General features: G+C 55.7%; 1 protein-coding gene across 1 annotated transcript; it reads left to right on the top strand.

Moving 5' to 3' along the window:
• The first annotated feature begins 1,021 nt into the window (after positions 1-1,021).
• Positions 1,022-26,161, top strand: ATCAY (ATCAY kinesin light chain interacting caytaxin). Its single transcript, XM_064593520.1, has 10 exons — positions 1,022-1,401; positions 12,876-12,934; positions 15,242-15,463; positions 16,850-17,035; positions 17,365-17,467; positions 18,258-18,389; positions 19,161-19,247; positions 22,674-22,772; positions 24,571-24,642; positions 25,951-26,161. Exons 1-10 carry the CDS (start codon positions 1,184-1,186, stop codon positions 26,159-26,161), a joined length of 1,389 nt encoding a protein of 462 aa, XP_064449590.1. The 5' UTR covers positions 1,022-1,183.
• Positions 26,162-26,374: the final 213 nt, after the last annotated feature.

Below are 26,374 nucleotides of genomic sequence, written 5' to 3'. Positions count from 1 at the left end.
TAGAACCCATGGTTTTTTGTTTTAAAGATTTTATTTATTTATTTGACAGAGAGAGACAGCGAGAGAGGGAACACAAGCGGGGGGATTGGGGGAGGGAGAAGCAGGCTTCCCGCCAAGCAGGGAGCCCGATGCGGGGCTCGATCCCAGGACCCCGGGATCATGACCTGAGCCGAAGGCAGACGCTTAACGACTGAGCCACCCAGGCGCCCCAGAACCCATGGTGTTGACTAAGTTATAAGATCCTGGAATGTTATGTCCAAAGATATTATATAAAGATCATTTCTAGTCCAACTTTTTAGTTTGCAGATGGAGATACTGAAGCTGGGAAGGGTGAGTGGGGGAGTCTTCCGTGCCTCAGGGTAGACCCCAGTTCAGTCTCATTCCACAGTTCCTGCTGCTCCCAGACAGCCCAGCTCTTAAGCCACCATTTAGGGTGCTGCCCGCCACCCCATCCTGCCCTCAGCTCCTCAGAAAAATAAAAAACAAAACTTGTGTTTTGTGCTTAGTGAGAATTATGACCCCAACTTCCAGCCCCAGTCTCTTTCCACACTGCCTCCATTAATTAGCCCTGGGGTAAGCAGGTTGTCAGGACTTGCTTCTTTGTTGGGGGATAAAGGGGCAGGGCAGGTAGCCTGGAGAAAGTAGAGGGGGGTTGAGGTCGACCAGGTCCTATTTGAAAGTGTCAGTCCCAGGCGGGTGGCTTACTCGGTTAAGTGTCTGCCTTCTGCTCAGGTCATGATCCCGGAGTGCTGGGTTCGAGTCCTGCATTGGGCTCCCTGTCAGCTGGGAGTCTGCTTCTCCCTCTGCCCCTCACCCCACTTGTGCTCTCTCTCTCTCTCAAATAAATAAATAAAATTTAAAAAAATCTTTAAAAAGAAAAAAAAAAGTGTCAGTCCCAGCAAGGAAGCTTAAGTATATCGGTCACTAACACTTTAGTATAAATGATTTTAAGTGGCTTTATTGCTTCCCAGATAACTCCAAAGTAAGGGAGCGATGATGATCCCTAAGGAGAACGGACTTCAGAACTTCAAAGCGAGGGGGGTTGATGCCTGCTGACTCAGCCCCTCACCTGGGTTCAAATTCCAGACCCATGTGGATGTCATCAGCTCCCTACACCTCTGTTTTCTCACCTGTGACATGGGGAAACCTCATGGGGCTGGTCAATGGTTCAGTTTAATGAAGGATGAAACAGTCTTTGCATATTGACCTGAAGGGCCACACGTGGGCAGGGGGCTGTTATTACGATAACTGTCCAATAAAACCTTCATGTGGCCCGCCTTCAGGATTCATCTCTGCTTCAAGCCAGCACTTCTCCTTGGTTCTCATGGGGACCACTGAAGCCACACTCCGGATGGAAAACGTGGATGTGAAGGAAGAATGGCAGGACGAAGCTCTTCCCAGGTATGGCTTCTCCGTTTCCACATCACCTATCGCGTTGGGGGGAAGGGTGCCCACTGCTTCTCTGAGCTGTGGTGTGGGGGACGCCGAGGATGGATGGGACCAGGCACATAATAAATATTTGCTGACTTTTTTAAGATTGATTCCCCACCCCCACCCCCACCAAAGCCCCGCAAAAGCTCCATTCCCACGCTATTTTAAGGGTTATGAACATTCTTCTACAACCATCTCATGGACTGTTATATTCTTACATGTGTTCCCACGAATCCAGGTGATAGCACATTTTTCCCCGTGGCAGCCAGAGGGATCTTGTCTTACTCCTGCCTAAAGCTCCTGGGGCAGATGCCCACCCCAAGGAAAATCCGGTGTTCAGCCTCCCCTCCTTCTTCAACCTCTCTCCCCCCACATCCCCTTCATGTCCCTCCAGTTCTAGAAGCTTCCTTCCCATTCCTTCTCCAGGCCCGGCCGGCGCTGACTGTCAGACTTCGCACTGGCTGCTCCCTCTGCCTGGAATGCCTTTCCCAGACACCCAAGCTTCCCTCGCTTCCTTCAGGTCTCTGCCCGCAAGCCTCCCTCTCAGAGAGGGCCTCTTGGCCCCATTCATTACCCCTTCCCTCAGTCCCTGAATTGTTTCCTTCCTGAACAGCGGCCCCCAAAGACGTCTAATCCCCGTCCCCTGCCAGTGTCCCTCTCCATGGCAAAGCCACTCTGCAAATGTGATGAAGCTAAGGACCTCAAAATGGGGAGATGACCCTGAGTTATCCAGGTGGGGCCCCCATGTCATCGAAAGGGTCCTTCCCGAAGTTCGAAGGGAGGATCTGTTTCCATCCCTTTCTCAGATTCTCCCTTCGAGCTTCCAGGAGGCGCCGGCCCTGCCCACACCTTGCCTTCAGCCCCGTGAAACAGATTTCGGACTCACTTCTGGCCTCTAGGGTTGTAAGAGAATAAATGTGTGCTGTTTTAAGCCACTGTGTGGTGATTTGTTACAGTAGCCAGGAGAGACTCTGCTCTGAGTCTAATACTCTGAATATTTCACGTATTTATCTTGTATATAGTCTGTTTTCCCCACCAAATGGAACCCCCCCCCCCACCACAGCAGGGGCCTTTGGTTGGATCACTGTTGTATGGCAGCATAAGGACAGACCCCGGCATACAGTTGGCGCTCAATAGCTATTGGGTGAGTAGGTCACGGTCACTGGTAGGAGGGAAGCAGAGACACGTGCGCCACCAGGCTTCGTGTCCCTCTGTTTGCTCCTCTGGGCCGCGTGGGGTCACGTGGTCAGCACAGGCTCCCCTAATCCAGTGGCTGGACAAACTGACCACCTCCGCCCTTCTTTAATGCAAGCAATTTACCCCAGGGGATGATGCCCAAGAGCTCGTTATATAACCGTCTGGGAAGGACTAGCCGAAGGGAAGTGTGTGCTCACCCTGGAAAAGAGAATCGGAAGAGGGTCTCCAGCTCCAGAAAATCCCAGCCACTGAGGGGCCGAAGGCTTCCTCATGCCTCAGTTTCCCTATCTGTGAAGTGGGGACGTTAATCCCTCGCTCACAGAGTTGTTGGAGGAACCGGCTGAGGCCCGCGGGATGAAGCGGCTGGGGTGGGCTCGCCACATGACGCAGGCTGCCCAAACGCACGGTCCCCCTCAGATTGCTCTTAGCTGCGTCTTGTTCACTCTGGCTCCCTGCCCCCCCATCCATCGTTTAAAAGATAGCCCCTCTCCCAAGCCTTGTTGAGACAAAATGGGGCAGCTGCAGATGCGAATTTTAAGTGAGTTTCTCCCAGCTGCAGAGGGTCCCTCTCCGTGCTCAGTGGGCCAGTGTCTTCGGCACAGTGGCCCCGCTGTGCAGCCCCGGGGCAGGAGCCAGCCCTTTGCCGGGGCGTCTGCCTTCCTCGCTCTGCAAGAAGGGAGGGCAGCTCCGCACCTCTGTCTAGTGCCAGACAACCCACAGTTCTGTTCCTTCCAGCTCAGCGATCCCTTCCCGGAGGCGTCTTCCAGCTCCCCCGGGGGCCAGAGGGCTGGCCCTGTGCCCACAGCCCCTCCTGCCCCCACGACCTTAAACCATCTTCCTTCACCTCTGCCCCAGAGGGCAGCCTGGAGATGATATAGCTCGCTGCCTTATTTCTCCATTCATTCTCTGTAAGGCTATGCACCCACTGTATGCCCGGCCCCATGCAAGACACTGGGGACACACGGCAAACAGGACAGACACCCTCATGGGGCATTCATTCTGGGGCAGAGAGAGCCTTTCCCCTTATAAACTTCACAACCCAATATAAAACTGAAGCTGGGTTCGTGGTAACTGGGAGAGTGCCTGGGTGGGGTCTGACCGGGGTGGAGAGACGAGAGGTTGGGGAGGGCGCTGGTTCTAAGCTGTGAAGGATGAAGAAGGCTAGGGGTAGGGGCTGAGCATTCAAAGCTCAGAGAGCAGTGTGTGCAAAGGCCCTGAGGCCAGTGGGAACAGACCAAGGGACGTAAGGAAAGCTGAGGGGGCATCTTGACCAGTGTCTCATAGCTGAGGAGAGGCAAGTACAGGGTTAGACAGATGTCTGACTGGTGCCTCAGCCTGCCCTTCCCTTCACAAGCAAGTGGCCCTGGGTTTTGTTTGTAACTTTTTATTCTGATGTAGTTCCAAACTTAGAAAAAAATTACAAGGATGGTGTAAGGCACATCTGTAAGCTTTTCCCCAGATTTGCCAATTAACATTTCACTCCCTTTGCTTTGTCATTCCCTCCCCTGTCTCTCCCTCCCTCCTGTGTCTCTCCCCTCTCTGTGTCTCTCTCTGTCTCTGCCTTCCTCCTCTGTCTCTCTCTGCCCCTCCCCATATATAGAGAGAGACTCAGTTCCCAGTTTGTATCTCCATCCCTGCACGGGGCATGCCAGTGCGGTGTCTCGCCTGCAACACACGCACAGGAGCTGATTTTGTGCGGCACGCACCTCAACAATCCCCAAAAATGTGTGCAGCCACTGTGGGTTCAGGGCACAGAGTGGTGGAGGGCTCTGAGCAGCCTGAGCATCGCTGCCCTGCCTCAGCCCTGCCCTTCTCCGTCTTGTGCTCTAGCCGTGCTGGCTCCTCTCTTCTGGTCTCCTCCTCCTCTGTCCCCGTCTGCTTGGGCTGCCAAGACGGGATTCCACCGACACTTACGCTCTCACCATCCTAGAGGCTGGCAGTCAGGTCAGGGGCCCGGCAGCGCTGGGCTCGGTGAGGGCTCTCTCCTGGGCTTGTAGACGGCTACCCTCTGACCGCGGCCTTTTCTCCGTGCTTGTGTGCAGAGAGATCACTCCTGTCTCTCTTTCTTATAAAGCACAGCCCTATGGGATCAAGACCCTCTTATGACCTCATTTAACCTTTATTGCTTCTTAAAGGCCCATCTCCAAATGCAATCATATTGGAGGTTGGTCCTTCAATATATGAATGGGCGGGGGACGCGATTCAGTCTGTAACATCCTCTTTGCAAAGAGCTGACTGTTGGGAGTGGAGTTGGGGTGGGGGGCGGAGCTGTGGTGCCACCCGAGGCCTTGGGACCCTCCCCGAGGCTGTGGTGCTGGGGGAACTGGGGGGGGATGAAGGGACAGAGGTGTTGGACATTGCAGAGGAGGCCCAACAAGGGCATCTAAAAACCACCAAAGTGGCCAAGAAAGAACCTTTTAGGCCTCTCTGGCTCTCTTGGTTGGGCTTTGGGGGTGTCATATAGCAAAGCCCCAGCATTGTTGGCCCAGGCTCGAGCCTCGGAAAAGCCTCCCTCTACCCAGAAAGAGATTGTGTGGTTGCGTGCACCAGAAGCGGCCTTGGGCAGGCAGAGACAGAGACTGGCCAGCCCTGGAGGGGAGACTGAGGCAGCAGTGTCCAAGTTTGATACCCTCGAAGTCCTGGAGCACAAGCTTGGGGTGGGGGGCATGGTCAAAGTTCATTCCCAATCCCCTCGTCTCACACCACGGGAAACCGAAGCCAGAGGCTGGAACGTGAGGGTAGACTTGGTGCCAGCAGCCCCCTGTGAGGCCAGCTCTGTTGCAGCTGCAGAGCCCCTCCAGATCGACAGGTGCTCCCGCTGGTGCTCCCCACCACTCACGGGATGCACCTTCACTCAGTCTGTCCTTCCACCAGCCACTTCTCTGAGGGCCAGGCCCATGACTCACCAAAGCAGATAGGAAGAGGCACGTCCTAGCAGGAAGCAAGCAGTTAGACAGAGAAAGCAGGAAGCAGCACTCAAGACAGAGGGGTGAGATGTGCAAAGGCACTGGGGCAAAGGGGGCCTTGGCATGGTAGGGAACGCAGCCCGCAGAAATGGGGCTGAAGGGCTCCTAGATGCAACGTCCTGGAGGGGTGCCCAGGTGAGAGATCTGGATTCCATGCTGCACACTGCATGAGACAACACAGATGTATTCTTTTTTTTTTTTTTAAGATTTTATTTATTTATTTGAGAGAGAGAGAATGAGAGAGAGCAAATGAGAAGGGGGAGGGTCAGAGGGAGAAGCAGACTCCCTGCCGAGCAGGGAGCCCGATGCAGGACTCGATCCCGGGACTCCAGGATCATGACCTGAGCCGAAGGCAGTCGCTTAACCAACTGAGCCACCCAGGCGCCCAACACAGATGTATTCTTGCACAATTCTGGAGGCTAGAAGTCCAAAATCAAGGCGTCAGCAGGGCCCTGCTCCCTCTAAAGGGGACACTCCTTTCCGCCTCTCCCAGCTTCTGGGGCAGCCCGCAGTCCCAGGTATTTCCTGGCTTGGGGACACATCCCTGCAGTCTCTGCCTCATCCTCACATGGCCCCATCCCTGTGTCTGCGTCCACATTCCCCTGTTCTCATCCGCACGCCGCTCACTGGATTTAGGGCCCCGTTAATCCAGGATGGCCTCTTCGTACCTTAATTACGTCTGCAGTGGCCTTATTTCCAATAGGTCATGGTCCAAGTACTGGGAGCTAGGACTTGAGTTATCTTTTGGGGGCACAGACTTCAACCCAGCACGGAAAGATGAAGCCACGCAGGGCGCCTCGCATACGAAGGAAAGCCCACTTCTCACGGGGCTGGGGCTTGCCCGTTGCAGGCTGAGCAAGCCTGCGGGGAGCCCTCCGGATCTACTCTGAGTTTATGGACAGGCTTCAGCTGAGCACAGTATGAGCTCTTCTTGGGACTTAGGGAAATTGCAGTTTTCAGCTGGCAGAGTGGGATTTGCTCGGCTGATGTCCCAGGACCCGGCTTCTCCTCCTTGGAGCCTGGAGTCCTGCTGAGTCGGCTTCTCCAGGTCAGCATGAGCTCGAACATCATCGAACATCATCGAACAATCCTTGTACGCTAGGGCCTCTGCCAGGTGCCTCGGCCTCACAACTTCCTCCCGCTCCCAGGAGAGCTCCCTCCCCCCTCCTCCACCCCTCCCCCACCCTGCATCCCCTCCCCCATCCTCCATCTCCTCCCCCATCCTGCATCCCATCCCCCCTCCTCCATCCCATCCCCCCTCCTCCATTAACTCCCCCCACCCCGCATCCCCTCCCCCACCCTGCATCTCCTCCCCATCCTCCATCCCTTACCCCAACCCTCCATCCCCTCCCCCAAACTGCATCACCTTCCCATCCTCTATCCCCTCCCTCCTACCCTGCATCCCCTCCCCCCACCCTGCATCCCCTCCCCCCTGCATCCCCTCCCCCTCCACCCCCTCCCCCACCCTGCATCCCATCCTCCACCCTCTATCCCATCCCCACTCCTCCATCCCTACCCCCATCCTCCATCCCTTCCACCCACCCTCCATCCCCTCCCCCCTCCATCCCATCCCCCCTCCTCCATCAACTCCCCCCACCCTGCATCCCCTCCCCCACCCAGCATCTCCTCCCCATCCTCCATCCCTTCCCCCAGCCCTCCATCCCCTCCCCCCAACCCTCCATCCCCTCCCCCCAACCTGCATCACCTCCCCATCCTCTATCCCCTCCCCCCACCCTGCAGCCCCTCCCCCACCCTGCAGCCCCTCCCCCATTCTCTATTCCCTCCCCCCCCAACCATCTGCTTTCTCATCTGTTCCCAGGACTCTCCAAGCTCATTCCAACCTCAGAGCCTCTGCCCAAATGGAATGCCCTTCCCCCAGTCTTCCCATGCTGCCAGCCTCCTGCTCTCAGGTCTCCACTCAAAAGTCACCTCCTCAAAGAGGCCTTCCTTGACTGCCTGCAACTGCGCCTCCCCTCCTTCCCCTTCTTCTGGCTTATTTTCTTTGTGGCGAGTATCACCATCGGCTTCCTTCATTTATTGGTTTACTCCATTGTTATATTTCTCTCCTCTGGCATCAGTCAGGGTCCTTGCAAAGAACAAAACCAATAGTTTTTCATTTTATATATATGATATATATTATTAATCATATTTTATGTTAAAAATCATATTATACTAATTATATAACGTGTCATATTATATATTTACGTAGAAATTATTTGGGTCGCCTGGGTGGCTCAGTTGGTTAAGCGACTGCCTTTGGCTCAGGTTATGATCCGAGGGTCCTGGGATCCAGTCCTGCATCCGGCTCCTGGCTCAGCGGGGAGCCTGCTTCTCCCTCTGCCTGCCACTCCCCCTGCTTGTGCTCTCTCTCTGTCAAACACATAAATTAAGAACCTTTTAAAAAAAGAAATTATTTATGTTTGTGTTACTGTATTTATTAATTTACACATTCTTTATTAATATATATTATACAATTATTGTACTTTTGTGTTATACATACAATTATGTGCAATTACATATAATTGTATATATAATTATAGATGTCTTTTACATGTAATATATAGACTATATTAGATACCTTCTATATTATTTTGTACATGAGTTTATTTATTTTGAGAGAGTAAGCAGGGCGAGGGCAGAGGGAGAGGGAGAATCTCAAGCAGACTCTGTGCTGAGTGCAGATCTCACGACCCCGAGATCACGACCTGAGCCGCAATCAAGAGTCAGACGCTCACTCACTGAGCCGCCCAGGCGCCCGGAGTAGGTGTATTTTCCACGCACAGGACTTACTCCAAGGCAGCGGCTCACACCCCGTGGGGACAGAGACGGGGACGGGCGGGTCTGAAATGCACGGGGCACGCTCTGGTGGCACCATTGGCCGGAGGCAGAGTTGCTTCTTCTTCGGGGAAACCTCGATGCCTTTCGGTGGCAGGAGACCCACATTGTCGCGTAGAGTGTCTTTTCCTTAACGTCCCAGCGTTGTGGATGTCCGTCTACCAAACACCTTGACAGCAACACCTGGATGGTGTTTGATCGACTAACCGTGGCCAGGGATCTGTCCTCACTCCGCACAGGATGGGGATGTAGCCCAGAGCCCCAACACCCAACGTGCATTTGTTAACTCAGTGAAAAGGAGGTGCTAGTTCTGTTCCCATTTTACAGAGGAGGGAAACCGGCTCAGAGCAGGAAGGGTACCACCCACGTGAGTTGCACTGCAAAGTAGAAGAGTGGGACTGTGCTTCCAGGTTCTCTCAGACATCGCTCTGTCTCCCTGGGGCCTCAGTTTCCCCGTCTGCACCGAGCAGCTGGATGCTTTCCCCACCTGGACGTTTCAGCTGCCGCCGGGCCACGTTTCGCTTGGTTGTGGCTTTACGTGGACCCGTCCAGGGTTGGGAAGCTGAATCACATCCTGATAGGAACCAGACAGCCCGGGCTGCAAAACAGCGCAGCTTCCTTCCGGTGGGGGAGGGGGGAGATGGTGGCAGGACAGGGGGTCCAGAGGACCCCTGGCTGGACGGAGGACCGGGTGCCCAGGCCCATGGATTTTTCCGATGTCCCACTGGGGTCGGTGCACGTGTGCTGAACGAGCACAAGGGGGCGGTAGAGAGCAATGACTAGAATCAGCTCGCCACTGGGTGGTTCCTGCTCCCCTCCCCCCAGGGAGTCCCAAGGCCAGCCTCAGTTTCCTCCTCTGTGCAGTGGGCTCCTCCCTGCCTGCTAGGAGTGCTGTGAGGAGCAAGTAAGATCATGCCATGAACATCCCGAGCCGGCACGCAGGGAGTGCCCTGCCCATGGGGTAAGTTAGATTCCAGACCAGGAATGGCAGCCAGAGACATCAATGGGCGCCGGGCAGGCAGTGGACATGCTAGAAGGAGCCAGAACAACATTCCAGCACCAGGGGAGCAGGAGTGGCCCACAATCCGCTCCTGGTGGGTGGCTGCCACAGGGGGCAGGTCCGTGGTTGAAGAAAAGACAGAAATCCAAAGCTTTTGTGTCACGTCTCTGATTTGACAGCAAACCTAAAATGTTTTTAAATGCTGCGTGGGCAGGACAAAACTAGAGGAGGCGCCTCCACCGTCAGTCTGCAGTTTGGGGTAACCTGGCAGGTGGCGGGCGTGTTTCCGGGGCTCCGGGGCCCTGGACTCCTTCATGAGTCACCCATGTTGAGAGCCCCAGACAACAGGGAGCAGTAGGGACACGAAACGGGCCTGTACGTTGGCTCGTCAGCCCCGTCTGCCTCTTCTGACTTTATTCCAAGCTTGTTTTTTTTTTTTTAAGATTTTTAATTTATTTATTCATGAGAGACAGAGAGAGAGAGAGAGAGAGAGGCAAAGGGAGAAGCAGGCTCCCAAGGAGCAGGGAGCCCGATGCGGGACTCGATCCCAAGACCCCGAGATCATGACCTGAGCCGAAGGCAGACGCTTAACCATCTGAGCCACCCAGGCGCCCTAAGCTTGTTTTTCTTTTAAGTGAGGGAAAATTCCCGGAGCGTGAAAGCAACGGTCTTAAGTGCACCACTCAGTGGCATTTGGTACATTAACGATGTTGTGCAGCCCCCACCTCTCTCTAGTTCCAGAACATTCCATCACCCCAAAATGAGACCTCGTCCCCCTCGGCAGCCACTTGTTACCCCATCTCCCCACCCCCAGCCCCCATGAGCCCCCTTCCCGTCCGTGGATGAGCCTGATCTGGACGTGTCACCCACGTGGACTCACACCCCATGTGGCCTTCCGTGTCTGCTTCCTTCCCTGAGCGTCGTGGGCTCAGGTCCGTCCCCGGGCAGCGCGTGTGGGCGCCGCACTCCTGCTTGAGGTCGATGTGTCGCGATCTGTCGATGGGCATTTGGAGTGTTTCCACGTTTTGGCTGCTGTGAATCATGTCGCTATGAACACGGGGTGTGAGCTTTTGTGTGGACACGTGTCTTCACTTCCTGTGGGCCTGTTCAGTGTGGACCTTTGAGCTGCATGGGAGCAGAGTGAGGTCCCATTCTTCCCTTACCCCCCAGACCCTCCACTGCGCCTGGGGGGTAGTGGTTGCTCAAGGAACACTGGAGGTTTGATGAGTGGGAGGAAGGGGAGCAGAGGAAGAAGGGCACCAGCCTTGAGAGGAACAGAGGCAGCGAGGGAATGAATGGTTTTCAAAAGGAGAGGAAAATGCATTCCATCACTCCATGCCCTCCTCTCCTGAACAGCTCCCCATTCAGCCCTGCTGGCGCTGCTGGGTCACAGGGGTGAATTAGCGCTTTCCCGAGTCAGCATGCCCTGAGCTAGAGCGCTCTGCAAAAGTTCTGCCTCGTTGACTATTTCCCGGGAGCAAAGGAGCTGGAGCGTCTGGGTCAAACTCAGGCAGCGTGAGCTTTCGCTCCCAAAAGTGGCCTGGGCATTGCCAGAAAAAAAAAAAAAGGTCTTATTTTGGGGCGCCTGGGTGGCTCAGTCGGTTAAGCACCGACTCCTGATTTTGGCTCAGGTCATGGTCTCAGGGAAGTGAGATCGAGCCGCGCGTCAGGCTCTGTGCTCAGTGTGGAGTCAGCTTGTCCCTCTCTCTCTGCTCGTCCCCTGCTTGTGCTCACTCTCTCTCTCTCTCAAATAAAGAAACAAAATCTTTAAAGAAAAAAAAAGTCTTATTTTGCAAATCCATGCTCAGCCAAGGATTAAAAGGGGACAAATGCATAGTTGGCAGCATTATTTAAAAAAACAAAACTTTTGGGCGCCTGGGTGGCTCAGTGGTTAAGCGTCTGCCTTCGGCTCAGGTCATGATCCCAGGGTCCTGGGATCGAGCCCCACATCGGGCTCCCTGCTCAGCGGGAAACCTGCTTCTCCCTCTCACACTCCCCCTGCTTATGTTCCCTCTCTTGCTATATTTCTCTTTGTCAAATAAATAAATAAAATCTTAAAAACAAAACAAAAAAACAAAACTTTACCTTTTAGAAGTTTTAGATTTACAAGGGCACCTGGGTGGCTCAGTCGGTTGAGTGTCCAACTCTTGATTTTGGCTCAAGTCATGGTCTCAGGGTCAGAAGATCGAGCCCTGCATCGGGCTCCACCCTTAGTGGGGAGTCTGCTTCTCTCCCTTTCCCTCTGCTTCTCACCCCCCACCTGTGTCTCTCTCTAAAAAAAAAAAAAAAAAAGTAAATAAATAAATAAAAGAAGTTTTAGAATTACAGAAAATTTGCAAGAATATTACAGAAAGTTTCTGTATGTTCTGCATTCAGCTTGTCCTATGATTAACATCCTGTATTAGAAGGGTTCATCTGTTACAGTTAATAGACCCATGTTGAAACATTCTCAGCAAAGTCCACAATTTATTCCGATTTCCTCAGTTTCCTCCCATGTCCCTTTTCCGTCCCAGGCTCCCACGTGACACGGAGTCATCATGTCTCCTTGGGCTCCTCCGGGCTGGGACAGTTTCTCAGACTTCCCTGGTGTTTGATGCCTCTTGAGAGTGGTGCGGAGGACGGGGAAGGGGTTTTGTAGGAAGCCCCTTCCTTGGATTTGTCTGGGGTTTTTCTCATGGTGAGACCGGGGGGATGGGTTTAGGGAGGAAGACCCCCGAGTCAAGTGCCCCGAGATGGCATCAGGGGACGTGCCATCACCATGGCTTGTCACTGCGGACGTTGGCCTCGGTCCCCTGGCTGAGGTGGGTGGTCAGGTGTCTCCACTCTTGGTCACTCGCTTCCCCTCTGCATGCTGGGGCTGGAGAGGGACACTCTGTAAGCCCACGCTTACAGAGAAGGGAGTCCTTCTCTGTCTCCTTGACGGCAGAGAAATCGACATACATTATTTGGAATTCTTCTGCACAGAAAATTTGCCTCTTTTCCCTATTTATTCATTCATTTATTTACATCTTTATGGACTCATAAGATGTATTTTGTTGCTCGAACTGTTCCGGCGCTGGCCATGGAGAGCTCTTCTGGTTGATCACTGTGTTTTCTTGACAACTTCTTGCAGCATTTAGTAGCCAAAATTCATCAGAGACCACGCTCTGCTGGGCCACCCCTGAAAAGTACTGCCTGTATTCCAAAGTGAAACTGTGACACGGTACTGCATGAGACCCTCCTTCTCTCTGGGCTTTGGCTTTCTGCATCCAAAAGGAGGAAAGAACAGCTTAATATCCACGAGACCATCTGAAGGGAGCCCTCCGGCACTGATGTGTTAGGATTTTCTGTGCCGACGAGCAGGTGCGTTCTGTCCCAGTGACTCCCCAGAACTAACCGAGTCTTGTTGCTGTTTGTTTGCACCCTGCGCTCCGGTGGCTGATGTCTGCGCTCGGCCGGGTCTGCAGGCCACTCCAGGAAGAGACGGGGATGGACCCACTTGGCAGCCCCACGGAAGACACGTCCTGTAAGTATCTGCTTCAGTGTGCAGAAATGGGCGCACTGTTTCCAGATCTCGCTCTGCCTGAGGCTGAGACTACAGACGTGTCAGAGGCCATACCTCCTGGGTGGAGTGTCAGGGAAGGGGGGGGTTGTTCTGCCCGGAAGCCTGGAGGGAAAGCAGCCAGGGTGGGTGAGAGACGTGTGGGCCTGGTCACGAGGCTGGCATGTGGTGTTGCTATGTGTCCTTGAGGCTGGTTGTTCAGCCTCTCTGTGCCTCCGAGTCCTTATCTATTAAATGCAGGTAGTGAGCTTCCTGCCAAAGGGGGCATGCAAGGACTTAATGAGGTGACATGTATAAAGTGCCCAGGGGTTGCCAGGCATAAAGTTAGCCCTGGGAAGGCTCTGTTGCCCTAAGCACTCAGGAGGGCTCAGGGCTCCAAGGTTCCAGAGGAGCTGTCCTGAACATGTGTTCTTCTCCGTGGCATCTCCTCAGAGTCCTGCTGGGGGCCCCCCTTCTGCCTGCATTTCCCCCTTGTGGCTCATCACAGTGCCCACCCTTTCTGAGAAAAGACTGACCAGAGAGGGACAGCCACATCCTTGACATCACACAGCACTAAGAGAGGGGTGCGTCCCCTTTGGACCCCTGTTTCCTACTTCTGTACAATGAAGAGTGTGTAATAACAGTACCCCACTTCCTAGGTGTGGCTGGTTGAATAACAGCCCCCAAAGATATTCAAATCCTAATCCTGGAATCTGCGAATGTCCGCCCACATGGCCAAAGGGACTTTGCAAAAGAGATTTATTGAGTTAAGGAGATGGAGAAGACGTGATGGTGAATTTTATGTGTCCACTTGGCTGGGCCACAGTACCCAGAGATGTGATCAAGCATTATTCTAGGTATTCCTGTTGAGAGTCACTTCTTTGATGAGATTAACATTTAAATGAGTAGACTCTGAGTAAAGCAGATTGCACTCCATAATGTGGGTGGGCCGCATCTAATCAGTCAGGGGCCATTAAGAGGAAGAAGACTCAGGTGTGGTTCATCCTGGGGCAAACCCTCTTCAGCTGTGAACATGTGACACTGGACAGGTTATCTGCTTCCAACATATGATGGTGGGACAGGCGTGGGATAGACATTACCTCTGCCTTGCTTCCCTGCTGGGGAGAAGTGTTATGCGGACACCCCCAGGCTCCCTGTCACCATGCAGCTCTGCCCCCTCCGGGAGAGGGAGCCCTGCTTCTACCAAGCACCCCTGACTCACCACTCCCCACCTGCTGTGCTGCCCCCGCCAGCCAAGTGGTCCTGGCAGTCACCGCCTCAGTGTCCCCATCTGTAAAGTGGGTGACGTGGCTTGCCACACCAGGTCATGGTGAGATCTAGAAATCATGTCATCTACCTCCCAGTGTCTCACGAAGCAGTCACCTCTGACCCGTGGCTTAGGGCCAGAGAAAGTCAAAGAAAATAAAAAGTGAGGAGCTGGTGCATGTAATTGTGGATTGGTGAATGTCTTCATCTGGTGGGAGAGGGGCAGGGCTCTCCCCCTGGCTCGCTATTTTGTCCTCACCGTCCGCAGATGAAACTGGGGGTGACTTCCCAAGGTCTCTGGAAGAGTAGCCTCTTTCCCTCGAGCTGGCTTGGGGGCAGCAGGGGGGCACTTTCCTCACAGGGAAGGTAATCTCCGTCACCCCCGAGGGTCCAGCTCTGCTCAGCCCGCTGAGGGATCGGCTCCAACCCCTTGGGGGCAGCCCCGGGGCAGGTAGGGAAGCCACTTTTTACAAGGAGACCAGAGTCCCAGCTCAGAGCGTCCAGGAGAAAGCAGTTCAAACCATGAGGCATGCCCACCCTGACCAGCTCCCGAGAGATCCGGAAGGACCTGCACCCTCCGTGCCTCAGTTTGCTCACGTGGTGAAGGGGATAATAACAGAACTTGCCTCGCATGGATATTGCAAACATGAAAGCACTTCGCAGAGGGCCGGGCCCACGTGGCGTGGTGTCAGTTATTAAAGCGGCGAACATACGGAGAGGTGAAAAGTAGCATGGGGGGCGTTCTCTGCCGCCCGTGTCCCAAGACAACAGTGATCAGATCCTGGTGGGTCCGGAGCCGGGCAGGGTGCCCAGGGGGCTCACCCCGTGTGAGTCCCATCTGGCAGATGGTAGAAGTAAGTCAAGCTTAGAGAGTCGAGGTGTCTGCAGGGTGGAAGTTTCCAGCATTGAACCCTGCCTGCCCCAAAGGATGGCCTCTGACTTCTCACCATTCCACATGATGGGGCGACAAAGAAAGGGGACAAAGAAAGAACCAGCGAAGGTGATTTTGTCCCATTTTCCACACAGCCCCTCCCAACACGTTGAACTTCAACGGAGCTCATCGGAAGCGGAAGACACTGGTCGCCCCGGAGATCAACATCTCCCTGGACCAGAGCGAGGGTTCCCTGCTGTCTGATGACTTCCTGGACACTCCCGACGACCTGGACATCAACGTGGACGACATCGAGACCCCCGACGAGACCGACTCGCTGGAGTTCCTGGGGAACGGCAATGAGCTGGAGTGGGAAGGTGAGGCCCAGGGGCTCAGGTGGGGCAGGGGCTCCGACCCAGGGCGCACAGAGCAGCCCAGAGAGCGCCCGTCCCCTGCTGCTTCGCCGCATGCGTTCTTCTTGTGGGCTTGAGGGTTTTTCTGGGGAGACGTGGCTTTCACATGGTTCTCAAAGGTGACCCGGTCCACAGTGAAGTGCCTGCAATGATTGCACAAGTGTGTGGGGAACATTGTGCAGGAGCAGGTCCTGACTGAGGTGCGGGGCGGGCGGCGGGGACACGGCAGGGGAGGTGGCGCCCGGCCCCATGCACGGCCCTCGGCAAGACAGACGCTAGACGACGAAACACAGATGCACAAGCTCATTGCCGTGGTCGTCGGTGCTCAGAGGAGAGTGGGGTGAGGGCTTGGGACAGGGCGGGGGGTGGGGGGGCTCACCTGAGGGGCGGTCCTGCCGCAGGGGTCACGGGGCCATGCCTGGGGACGTCTGGGGCTGTCACACTGGGCGTGCTCCTGGCATTGACAGGAAGGAGGCCTGCTCAGCTCCCCCACCAGCCCCTAGGACGCTCCGAGTTTTCTTCTTCCCAAGAGGGAGAAGGATTTATTTGTTTATTTTTTTTTAAAGATGATTTATTTATTTATTTATTAGAGAGTGCGCAGGAGAGAAACAACATGAGAGGGGAGAGGGTCAGAGGGAGAAGCAGGCTCCCCGCTGAGCCGGGAGCCCGATGCGGGGCTCGATCCCAGGACCCCGGGATCATGACCTGAGCCGAAGGCAGACGCTTAACGACTGAGCCACCCAGGCGCCCTATTTGTTTATTTTAAAAAGATTTTACGTATTTATTTGACAGAGAGAGAGAAAGAACAGGAGCAGGGGGAGGGGCAGAGGCAGAGGAGAAGCAGGCTCCCTGCCGCCAAGCAGGGAGCCCGATGTGGGACTTGATCCCGGGACCCTGGGATCATGACCTGAGCAGAAGGCAGACGCTTCACCGACTGAGCCACCTAGTCGTCCCTGGTGTTACCTCTTTAGATGTTTGCTGGAATTCAGCCACGAAGCCACCTGGCCCTGGGCTTCCCTGTGCTGGGGGTTTCCATCACTGATCCGATTTCCCTGCGTGTTCAGAGGCTCTGGGTCCAAAACCAACAGAGTGCTCTGGGAGGCCAGCAAATGGGAGGCCCCAGAGGGCTTCCTGGAGAAGGTGGCATTTGAGCTGGGCCATGAAGGGAGAGTAGGAGGGGCAAATGGACGAGCAGGGCCTCTGGGCAGGGAGAAGTACATAGCCAAGTGTCACGGGAGGAAGATGAGGGTCACACGTCCACAGACAGCAGGGAGAGGGGTACCGGGTGGGAGGCTGGGACAGAACGTCTGGACTCAGGCGTCCCTTCTGCTCGCCCTGGCCTGCTTCCAGATGACACGCCTGTGGCCGCCGCCAAGAACATGCCCGGGGACAGTGCAGACCTGTTTGGGGACGGTGCAGCAGAGGATGGCGGTGCCACCAACGGACGCCTGTGGAGGACAGTGATCATTGGAGAACAAGAACACCGAATTGACCTGCACATGATCCGGCCCTACATGAGGGTAGTGACCCACGGAGGTGAGACCGCACCCGTCGGGCTCCGCCTGGCTCCCGCCACCCAACTGGAGGCCGTCAGAGGCCCTCTCTGAACCTCAGTCTCTTCATCTGAGCCACAGGGATGTTAAGTCCTCATCCCCGGGGGCGGGGGCGGGGAGGGCAGGCACGGACGGCTGGGCGCACACAGGGGTGCCTGCGAGGGTGGCCGGACAGCCCAGGGCTTTGCTGACTCCCCCAGCCAAGGCGCTGCGACTCAGAGCTGTACCCTTCGGGAAGGGGCCTCGCTGGCGAAGAGGTGGGCACCTGGGCCAACTCAGAGCGCCAACCACTCCCTGGCCGCCTCTCCCCAGGGTACTACGGCGAAGGTCTCAACGCCATCATCGTGTTTGCTGCCTGCTTCCTCCCAGACAGCAGCTCCCCCGACTACCACTACATCATGGAGAACCTCTTCCTGTAAGTGGCCCGCCCGCCCCACGCCCACGGTTCCCTCGGCTGCAAGAACCGCCCATCCTCACCCCCGGCACGACCCCAGGGGAAGGGGTGGTAGGCAAGTGCTGCACCTGAGACTCGGGGAGGTTGCGTCACCTGGCCGGGGACACCCTGCTACAGCTGGGTTATGACGGGGACAGACACGACACCTGGAGGGTAACAGAAAGGGCCTCCGTAAATCGTGATCACTCCGGTGTTTGTTATTAGGAAGGTTTCCCTCTTACCCGGTGGGGCTGGGCTGCCAGGTGGTTCAGAGATGACCAGTCAGAGCAGGAAGAGGCCCCAGAAAGCAGGGAGCCCCCCATCCCCCCCATTTACGGGGGGGAAGTAGAGGCTGAGACAGAGGAAAAGATTTTTCTAAAATTGCTCAGGGAGAGTCGGGGCAGGGACGGACCCCAGACCCCTCCTGCCCACTGCAGTGGACTGTCCACTGGGGGGTGCGTGTTCCCCAGCTGGATCTGGGGCTCTGAGATCCACCTGTCAGGATTCGCGGAGACGCTGGATGAGGTCATGCCTATAAAACACGTGGTGCCTAATAAGTGCTCCGTAAAATTGTAATTCTGCAATGGTTGTGCCCACTGACACTGATTTGGGGTGGGCTGGGCTTTACCTGCACCCCCACCCCGAGTTGCCAGGACGCCCCCCACCCCGCACCTGAGGAGGTGCCACAGGTGTTCAGTCGCGGGGACTGGGGCTCCCTAACTCTGGCCCTCCCACCGGGCCCCCCCCCCCCGTCTCCTGCACCTGTGACCAGGTACGTCATCAGCAGCCTGGAACTGCTGGTGGCCGAGGATTACATGATCGTCTACCTGAACGGAGCCACGCCCCGGCGGAGGATGCCCGGCATCGGCTGGCTGAAGAAGTGTTACCAGATGATCGACAGGAGGTGCATGGTGGGGCGGGGCCGCTGGGGGTGCAAGGGCCCCGGGGCCCCCTGGAAAGCGGCGTGGTGGTCAGCCCGCCAACCGATGACCGCAGACGGGCGGGTTGAAACCCACAGGCGTGTTCGCCGTCCCGGCTCAGGAGGCCAGAAGCCGAGGAGCGGGGTGTGGGCAGGGCCGGTTCCTTCTGAGGCCGTGAGGGGGAGTCTGTTCCCCGTGTCTCCCGGCTCCTGGGGGTCGTCGGCCATCCTCGGCGTCCCTCGCCCCATCCCTGCCTCCGTGGTCACGTGGCCTGTCCTCGTGTGTCTGTGTCCAGACACCCCCTCTTTATAAGGACCCCAGCAATTGGATTAGGGCTCACCCTGCCCCAGTGTGACCTCGTTTTAGCGAAATACGTCTGTGATGACCTTATTTTCCAATGTCCCGTTCTGAGGTCCAGGGGGGTCAGGACTACAACATAGGAATTTGGGGGGAGATGCAGTATGACATGACCACAGCTGGCGGTCAGAACCAAGGCGCCCCGGGAGATCTTCCAGGAATTCGAGGCAGCATGGCCACGCAGGCAAGAGCTCAGACTCCGAATGAGGTGGCAGCGGGACTAGACGTCAGGGTGGCCGCCCATAGACTCCGCGATGGGGCCCAGCTTCGCAGCCCCTCCTCCTCCCTGGAGACTGGAGATGAGCTCAGGGGGCAGGGGCGCCCACTGGGAGCACAGGGGACACGGTCCCTGTTAGCTCCTCCCTCCCGGGGGCTTGCTTCCTCTGCTTCCCCTGCAGATTGCGGAAAAACCTGAAGTCCCTCATCATCGTGCACCCCTCCTGGTTCATCCGCACGGTGCTGGCCATCTCCCGTCCCTTCATCAGGTAACGACGCTGTGCCCTGTGCCCTGTGCCCTATGCCGGGCCTCTTCCCGGGTTATGTGCGTCTCCTGTTTTAATCTGTATTTTGCAGCATCTCTACCATGAATATGTATTGTTGCTTTATTATTTTTTTAAGGTTTTATGTATTTATTTGTCAGAGAGAGAGAGAGAGCACAAGCATGGGGAGCATCAGGCAGAGGGAGAGGGAGAAGCAGGCTCCTCGCTGAGCAGGGAGCCCAATGCGGGACTCGATCCCAGGACCCTGGGAACATGACTTGAGCTAAAGGCAGACGCTTAACCGACTGAGCCACCTAGGCGTCCCTGTATTGATGCTTTAAACCATTTTCAATCCCATGTGTTGTTATTAAGGGACTAGCACAGGAAAAATACTAGCAAGAAGCCCTCCCATAGTAAATGCTGGATACCTTTTCACGTTTACAACCACGACCTTAGAGGCTGATGCTGTCGCGAACCCATTTCACGGAGGAGGGAACTGGGGCTCAGAAGGGTCAAGGGACTCAGCCAAGGTCACGCAGCCAGGTCGCTAGGCCACCACAGTCCCCCCAGAAGTGAGCCCAGCTCTGTTCACTCCAGCATCTGTGCGGGGACCCTGAGGATGCCAGGAGGGTCTGAGCCCCTCCCAGCAATAATGTCACGAGCCGTGTGTGTTGGGGGTCCTCGAGACCACCCTCAGCTGTGACGATTCACTGGAAGGACTCACAGAACTCAGAGAAGCTGTTACTGTTTGCTACAGGGGAAGGATGCAGATCGAAGGTGGAAAGGACAAAGGGGTCCCCTCCCACGGACTGGTTGCAAAAGCCCTCAATTATCTCTGTGATGATGTGTAAGAATAACAGAGGAAGTACCACCATGCAGCAAGCTCATTTTGCTCTCCAAGGTTTTCACAGGGGTGTAGCCACACGGGGATGGAGTAGCCAAGCGGCCGATCTTAGCTTCTGTCTTCGGGCGACCCAGAGGTCACACTGATGGGATGTGCCCAAGGCACCCACCAGAGGTCACATCCCTAACACAGACTATGCGGCAGGGCTCAAGGCCCAGGTACCCAGGGCACTCAGCAGGCAGGGCATTCCAAGTGCTTACTGGCCACCTCCCACGAGCGTCAGGAATCCGTTTTTTTTCTTTGCAATGGGTGGGGTTTGAGCACTTCAACCTGCTGGGTTAATCCTTTACTGAGCGATGTAAAAGTGCCCGATATACAGATCAAGTAAAACAAAATTAGTCGTGTGAAACGCCCTAGTCGATCACATAAACCCGATATTTAATTTAATATGATTCATTGAATCGAATCGAGATCCTTCAAGGGGTGCCTGGCTGGCTTGAGCGGTAGAGTGCACGTCCAGCTCTTGATCTTGGGGTCGTGAGTTTGAGCCCCACGTCGGGTATAGAGATTGCTTACATAAATAAACCTAAAAAAAAAAAAAAAGATCCTTCACGTCCACATTCCCAGTTAATGATGTGTGACGAGCTTGAGGGAAGGTCCACCCTCTGAAAGGATCACGCTCTCAGCGTGAACAATTTGCAAGGAGGTGACCTCAGCCTGTCTGAGTTCAAGGACTTGGCAGCACCTTAAAATATTTGCATACTAGTAAAATCAGGGGAGTCTGTATGCTCATCACGGGCCGTGTGTGTAACGATGAACCCCCTGGGCGAAACGATGAGCACGCACCCCAGCCGAAGAGAAGCGCACTCTGCTGTCCTCAGTATCCCCTAACCGGCAACTGACATTTGCCTCGAATGCAGATAACTCTCTCACCCGTGATTGCTTTCCCACGAGCGAACTTTGAGGGTCTCGATTTGAGCTTTCAAAGCAAAAGAAAGAAGCAGGAGAGAAAAGTGAGCCTCCCCATTTACAAGCCGAGGAAAGCGGAGACCATTCTGGGCCCCCGGCGGCCCCGAGGGTGTGATTACAACTCAAGACGAGGCCGCTTTGTCCTGTGATGATCAGAAGGCTGGGGACGCCCCTCGCCCCAGTGAGGAGTTCTGCCTCCCAGGAACCCCCCCCCCCGACCGGCCCGCCACCGTGAGACAGGAAGCCGGCCCCACAGGCAGACAGAGCCTTGTCACTGTGGCAATTCCGACATTGGTGTCCGAGGACCGGCATGCTGGGCGTCACCAGGTGGCGGCAGCAGGTGCGGGCTCTGCGCACCGTAAAATCCTTTCTAACAGGGCGCCTGGGTGGCTCAGTTGGTTGAGCGACTGCCTTCGGCTCAGGTCATGATCCTGGAGTCCCGGGATCGAGTCCCACATCGGGCTCCCTGCTCGGCAGGGAGCCTGCTTCTCCCTCTGACCCTCCCCCCTCTCATGTGCTCTCTGTCTCTCTCATTCTCTCTGTCTCAAATAAATAAATAAAATCTTTAAAAAAAAAAAAAAAATCCTTTCTAACAAACCAGCTCGGTCCACCCCGCGAGCCCTCCGGGCCGGACGTACTCAGGTAGTGTGGACACGATTCCAGCCTGTCTGTCTGAGGCTCACTCCCTGCCCGCGGGCCCTTCTCATGACAACAGGAGGGAGACCTCGGGCTCCAAGAATAACTGGCTTTTTTTGTTTCCTTCTTATTAAAAAAAGTGGTTTGAACTGCACGAAAGCAGTTGGTGCTGCTCATTCCGCCGCACACGGCCGCTTTGTGACTCTCCATGGGGAACGTCTGTCGTGCCTAATCAGTTACGAGTGGCCTTCTGCCGAGCGACGGCTTGCTTTTTCCCTAATGGACACTGTGAACCGTGTAATTCATCACGTGTCTCCCTTTGCATCAGCCGTTGGAAAGCCGGAGCCGAATTTCCATCTCATCTCTAAAAATAGATAGGAAACGCCTTAGCACACTTTTGTAGACGTTGGGCTCTAGCTTACTTTTTTTTTTTTTACTGTTACTCGATTGTTTTATTATTTCTGTAGTGCTGTATTCTCCAGGCCTTCTGTCTGTCATTTAGAAACATTATTTGACCTTGAAAGAAAGCTGGGCGCCTGGGTGGCTCAGTCCTTAAGCGTCTGCCTTCGGCTCAGGTCATGATCCCAGGGTCCTGGGATCGAGTCCCGCATCGGGCTCCCTGCTCCTTGGGAGCCTGCTTCTCCCTCTGCCTCTCTCTCTCATGAATAAATAAATAAAATCTTTAAAAAAAAAAAAAAAAGAAAGAAAGAAAGTGTATTTTGCATTTTACCAGACTTAGTTTAACTAAATTAAAAAAAAATAATAACAGTAACCATGAGTTCGAAGCAGCAGCTGGTGACAAAGCTCGGCAGGGACCCTTCCCTTGACCCCGGTGCTGCTCTGTCCACCCCCACGAGGGCCGGGGGTAGAGGCTGGCCTGGGCAGGGACAGAGGTTTGATGGAAGGTGCTCAGGGCATCCCTGTTGGCCAGCACACCTTCCGGGCTTAGACCGCAGACCTCTCCCTCCTTCTCCTCCTGCTAGCGTCAAATTCATCAACAAGATCCAGTATGTGCACAGCTTGGAAGATCTGGAGCAGCTCATCCCCATGGAACATGTGCAAATCCCAGAGTGCGTGCTTCAGTAAGTGTCCCCCGCCCCCATCCCCCACGCCCCCCCTCCCCGGACCCCTTCCCTCCCCTCTCGGATGCCTGGGGAACCAGACACGAGCGGGAGCCGCAGAGCAGAGGGAAACACGGTGAAACATGCACGCGTGAGATAAGAGGGTAAGTGGGCCAGCGAGCCCCGGCCCACCGCTTGTTTTATCAATAAAGTTTTATTGGCACACAGCCACGCCCATCCATGGACAACGGATCCACTAGGGCTGCTTCTGAGCTACATCTGAATTTGAGTAGCTGTGGCTGAAACTGGCCTACAAAGTGGAAAATATTTACTCTCTAGCCTTTTGTAAGAAAACGGCCCTGCTGGAGGAGCATGCTTTCTAACGGCTCTGTGCAGTTGCCGGTGCTGAATCAGGCCCCCCAGAAATCTACTGAGTCGTATCTACCAGATGCTGGAATGAGACTGTTTCTCCGTTCCCAAGAGGAAAGAGAGTCCCCGGGCAGCACACGGACCGGGGAAGGAGGGCCGTGTCTGATGCGTTTTACTTTCTGTCTTCCAGGTACGAAGAGGAAAGGCTCAAGGCCAGGAGAGAGAGGTCCGTGCAGAGGGGCTGTCTCATTGGGGCTGAGTCAGGGCTGGGGCTGGGTGGGGCCCACAGTTGGGGGGCAGCTGGTGGCTTCTGCTCAGCAGGGACCGATGACATCCACACACACGGCCCTGTTGAGGGCTTTGAATCGGACGAGGGTTCTAATCCGGTCTCCCCCACTGAATCCCAGAGTGACATTAGGCGAGCAAAAAGTTCAGTTACCGTGAGAAATCAAGACAGTGGGACCCACTTAGCAAAAATGGTGGCTCGTAGTAATCATGATAAAATTAAGTTGTCCCTTGACAGAGGGGACAGAAGCTCCAACCTCACCCCGGACAGACCCAGAAATGCCCCTTCACTAACTTTCTGGCTCAGTTTTCATCCGTGGCATCACCACGAATGGCGGTCACGGGAGCCTCGGGAGTATTCCAGTCCCGCCCCACCCCCCGAGCAGGGCAGGGCCAGGATTCCTGACCGCATCTTACAGCCCGGGGATCCAAGGCTCAGAGAGGGCAAGGCACCTGCCCAAGGCCACACAGCAAGTCTGGGAGAGGGTTGGGGCTTTCTGTCATTGCCAGGCCCTGTGCCTGCCTCAGGGGAAACAGGTGGATAAGAGAGTCGTGGTCCAGAGGGCTCCTCGAATGGCAAAGGAGAGGGACACCTCACCAAGTAAGGAGAGCGGGTCCTGCGGCAGGGTGGGTGACGTGGGCAGATGAGCCACATAAGGAACAGAGGGTGTGGCAGCCTCGCACCATGTCCTTCAGTAATGACGAGCCGTGGGCCGCACGGGGGGCCCAGGGCCGGCAGGACGCACCAGCCCAAGCCTTCGCCTCTACCCTCCCTCCCCTCCCCCTCTGCCTTCCATCCTGTCTTTCTCTCTCTTTTAATGTTTTATTGTGGTAAAATACACACAACATAAAATTCACCATCTCTGTCCCTCTGCCTCCCCGGATGGTGCCCACCTCCCCGACCTCCCAAGCCTTAGCTGTGGAGGGAACAGAGACCGGCCCCGAAAGCCGGAGTCAGGGCACAGGGCGACAGCGTCCGCCCGACGAGGGCCGCGGGACGAGGGCACGAGGTGTCAGGGATGACCAGCTGAGACAAATGTTCAGGGTCTCTCCTCCCCCGTCCTGCCCCCACTCATGCCCCCTTCCCCATGGCCGCCTCTGCCGTCAGTAACCTCCGGGGGATCTCTGCGCCCTCGTCACCCTCTCTGTCTCCCTCTGTCCCCAGCGCCAGGCCGCAGCCAGAGTTCCTCCTGCCCAGGTCCGAGGAGAAGCCAGAGGCAGCGCCGGCGGAGGGCAGGTGGGTGTGCGGGTGACCATGGGGGGGGCTGCCGAGCCCCGAACGGCTGGTAAGAGCGACCACAGCGCTGTCATGACGGGGACTGGGAAAGCGGTGGGAATGGCCAGCGTGATGCCGGCTCCGTCGTGAGTGCTCGGGATCGGGGTCCCTCTTCCCTCCACCCCGGGCCGTCCCCACGGGGACACCGCAGAGGCCAGCAGTTCCATTGAAACCGTCGGGGCGCCTGGCTGGCTCAGTCAGTACACAGTGGGACTCTTGATCTCAGGGCTGTGAGTTCGAGCCCCACGTTGGGCTTAGAGAGGACGTCAAAAAAAATAAAGTTTTTATTTATTTTTTTATTTATTTATTTTTTTAGATTTTATTTATTTGAGAGAGAGAGAACAAGAGACAGAGAGCATGAGAGGGAGGAGGGTCAGAGGGAGAAGCAGACCCTCCACTGAGCAGGGAGCCCGATATGGGACTCGATCCCAGGACTCCAGGATCATGACCTGAGCCGAAGGCAGTGGCTTAACCGACTGAGCCACCCAGGCGTCCCAAAAAATAAAGTTTTTAAAAATAAATAAACAAACTATCAGTTGATAAAATGTAAAAGTCCGCTCCTCTCCGGGGCTCGGCTGCCTGCCCGGGGCCGTGGGCCAAGCCCCTGCGTGGCTGGCCCCAGCCCCCCTCTCTTTTTCTGGGGGGCTTCTTCACGGAACTGAAATTCACATGCAACAAACCGTTTTTTTAAGTGCACTTTCCGGGGGCCTTTAGGGCACTGGCAAAGCTGGGCATCCTGCACCACTCTCTAGGTCCAGAACGTCACCCCAGAAGGGACCCCATACCCGTTAAGCGTTGTTCCCTCCCCTCCTCCCCTTCTCTTTCTTCACACCCAGCAAGTCCTCTGGCGCCTCGCCCTGGGATGGGTGGAAAACACAGCCCGGCTCCAGCCTTCTCCCCACCACCCACCTCTGCCCTGCCTGGCCCTCCTCCTACATCTGACCCTCGTCATAGCCTCCATCTCCTGCCCTTGCGCCGCCACCGGGAGGGTTGGGCTGCCTGGACCCTGAGCAACCTCGGTGGTCTCGGCCCCTCGTCGCTGGACCCCGCCTGCTCACTGGTTATGCAGCAGACACAGGCCAGCCCTTACTTGTACCAGATGAAGATGAAGCCGTGTCAGCCCTGGTGGGGCTCTCGGCCAAAAGCCAAGGCCCCTCAGAGAGACAAATCATGCTAAGACATCTCTCTTCCACAGATCTGCTCCAGGTACAGAAGATCAGGAGACGAGGTGAGTGGGACGCAGAGCCATCTTGGTGCCTGATTTTCCAGATGTCCCACGTGGAGCCCGCCACATGAGAACCGCCCCACGATCCACTGTCTGGGGAGTCAGAGAGGCATCGGCTACTGGGACTCCAGGGTCTCCTCTGTGGCAGGCAGCCTGTTCTTGCACAACTCCAGGGGGCGCCACTGCCATGAGGCCCCAGAGCTAAGCCACATGGCGGCCCTGACTGAGACGCCAGCCCGGAGCCAGGCCCCGTAAAGCCCGGCTATTTATTTTTATTTTTAATTTTAAGTAGCCTCCATGCCCAACGTGGGGCTTGAACTTGCGACCCTGAGATCAAGAGTCGTGTGCTTTACAGACTGAGCCAGCCAGGGGCCCCCAGCCCGGGCTGGATTACTCAGCCACGGGCACACTGTTTGCCCACGGCCAGTCTCAGGGTCCCCATCTGTTCCAGATGCCAGGAAAAGCCTG

The sequence above is a fragment of the Mirounga angustirostris genome, unplaced genomic scaffold, assembly GCF_029215605.1.
Source record: "Mirounga angustirostris isolate CCGP_5_RB_7025 unplaced genomic scaffold, mMirAng1.0.hap1 SCAF_1, whole genome shotgun sequence".
Lineage (NCBI taxonomy): Eukaryota > Metazoa > Chordata > Mammalia > Carnivora > Phocidae > Mirounga > Mirounga angustirostris.
The sequence above is the reverse complement of the archived record's forward strand: the minus strand, read 5'-3'. Positions and strand labels throughout refer to the sequence as shown.

Bases quoted from the DNA above. Each gene is read 5' to 3' on its own strand.
- ATCAY (XM_064593520.1), top strand. From the start codon at position 1,184: ATGAAACAGTCTTTGCATATTGACCTGAAGGGCCACACGTGGGCAGGG. The intron at 12,935-15,241 runs GTAAGTATCTGC...TTTTCCACACAG, and splicing joins CCCCACGGAAGACACGTCCT to CCCCTCCCAACACGTTGAAC. The intron at 18,390-19,160 runs GTGCATGGTGGG...CTTCCCCTGCAG, and splicing joins TACCAGATGATCGACAGGAG to ATTGCGGAAAAACCTGAAGT.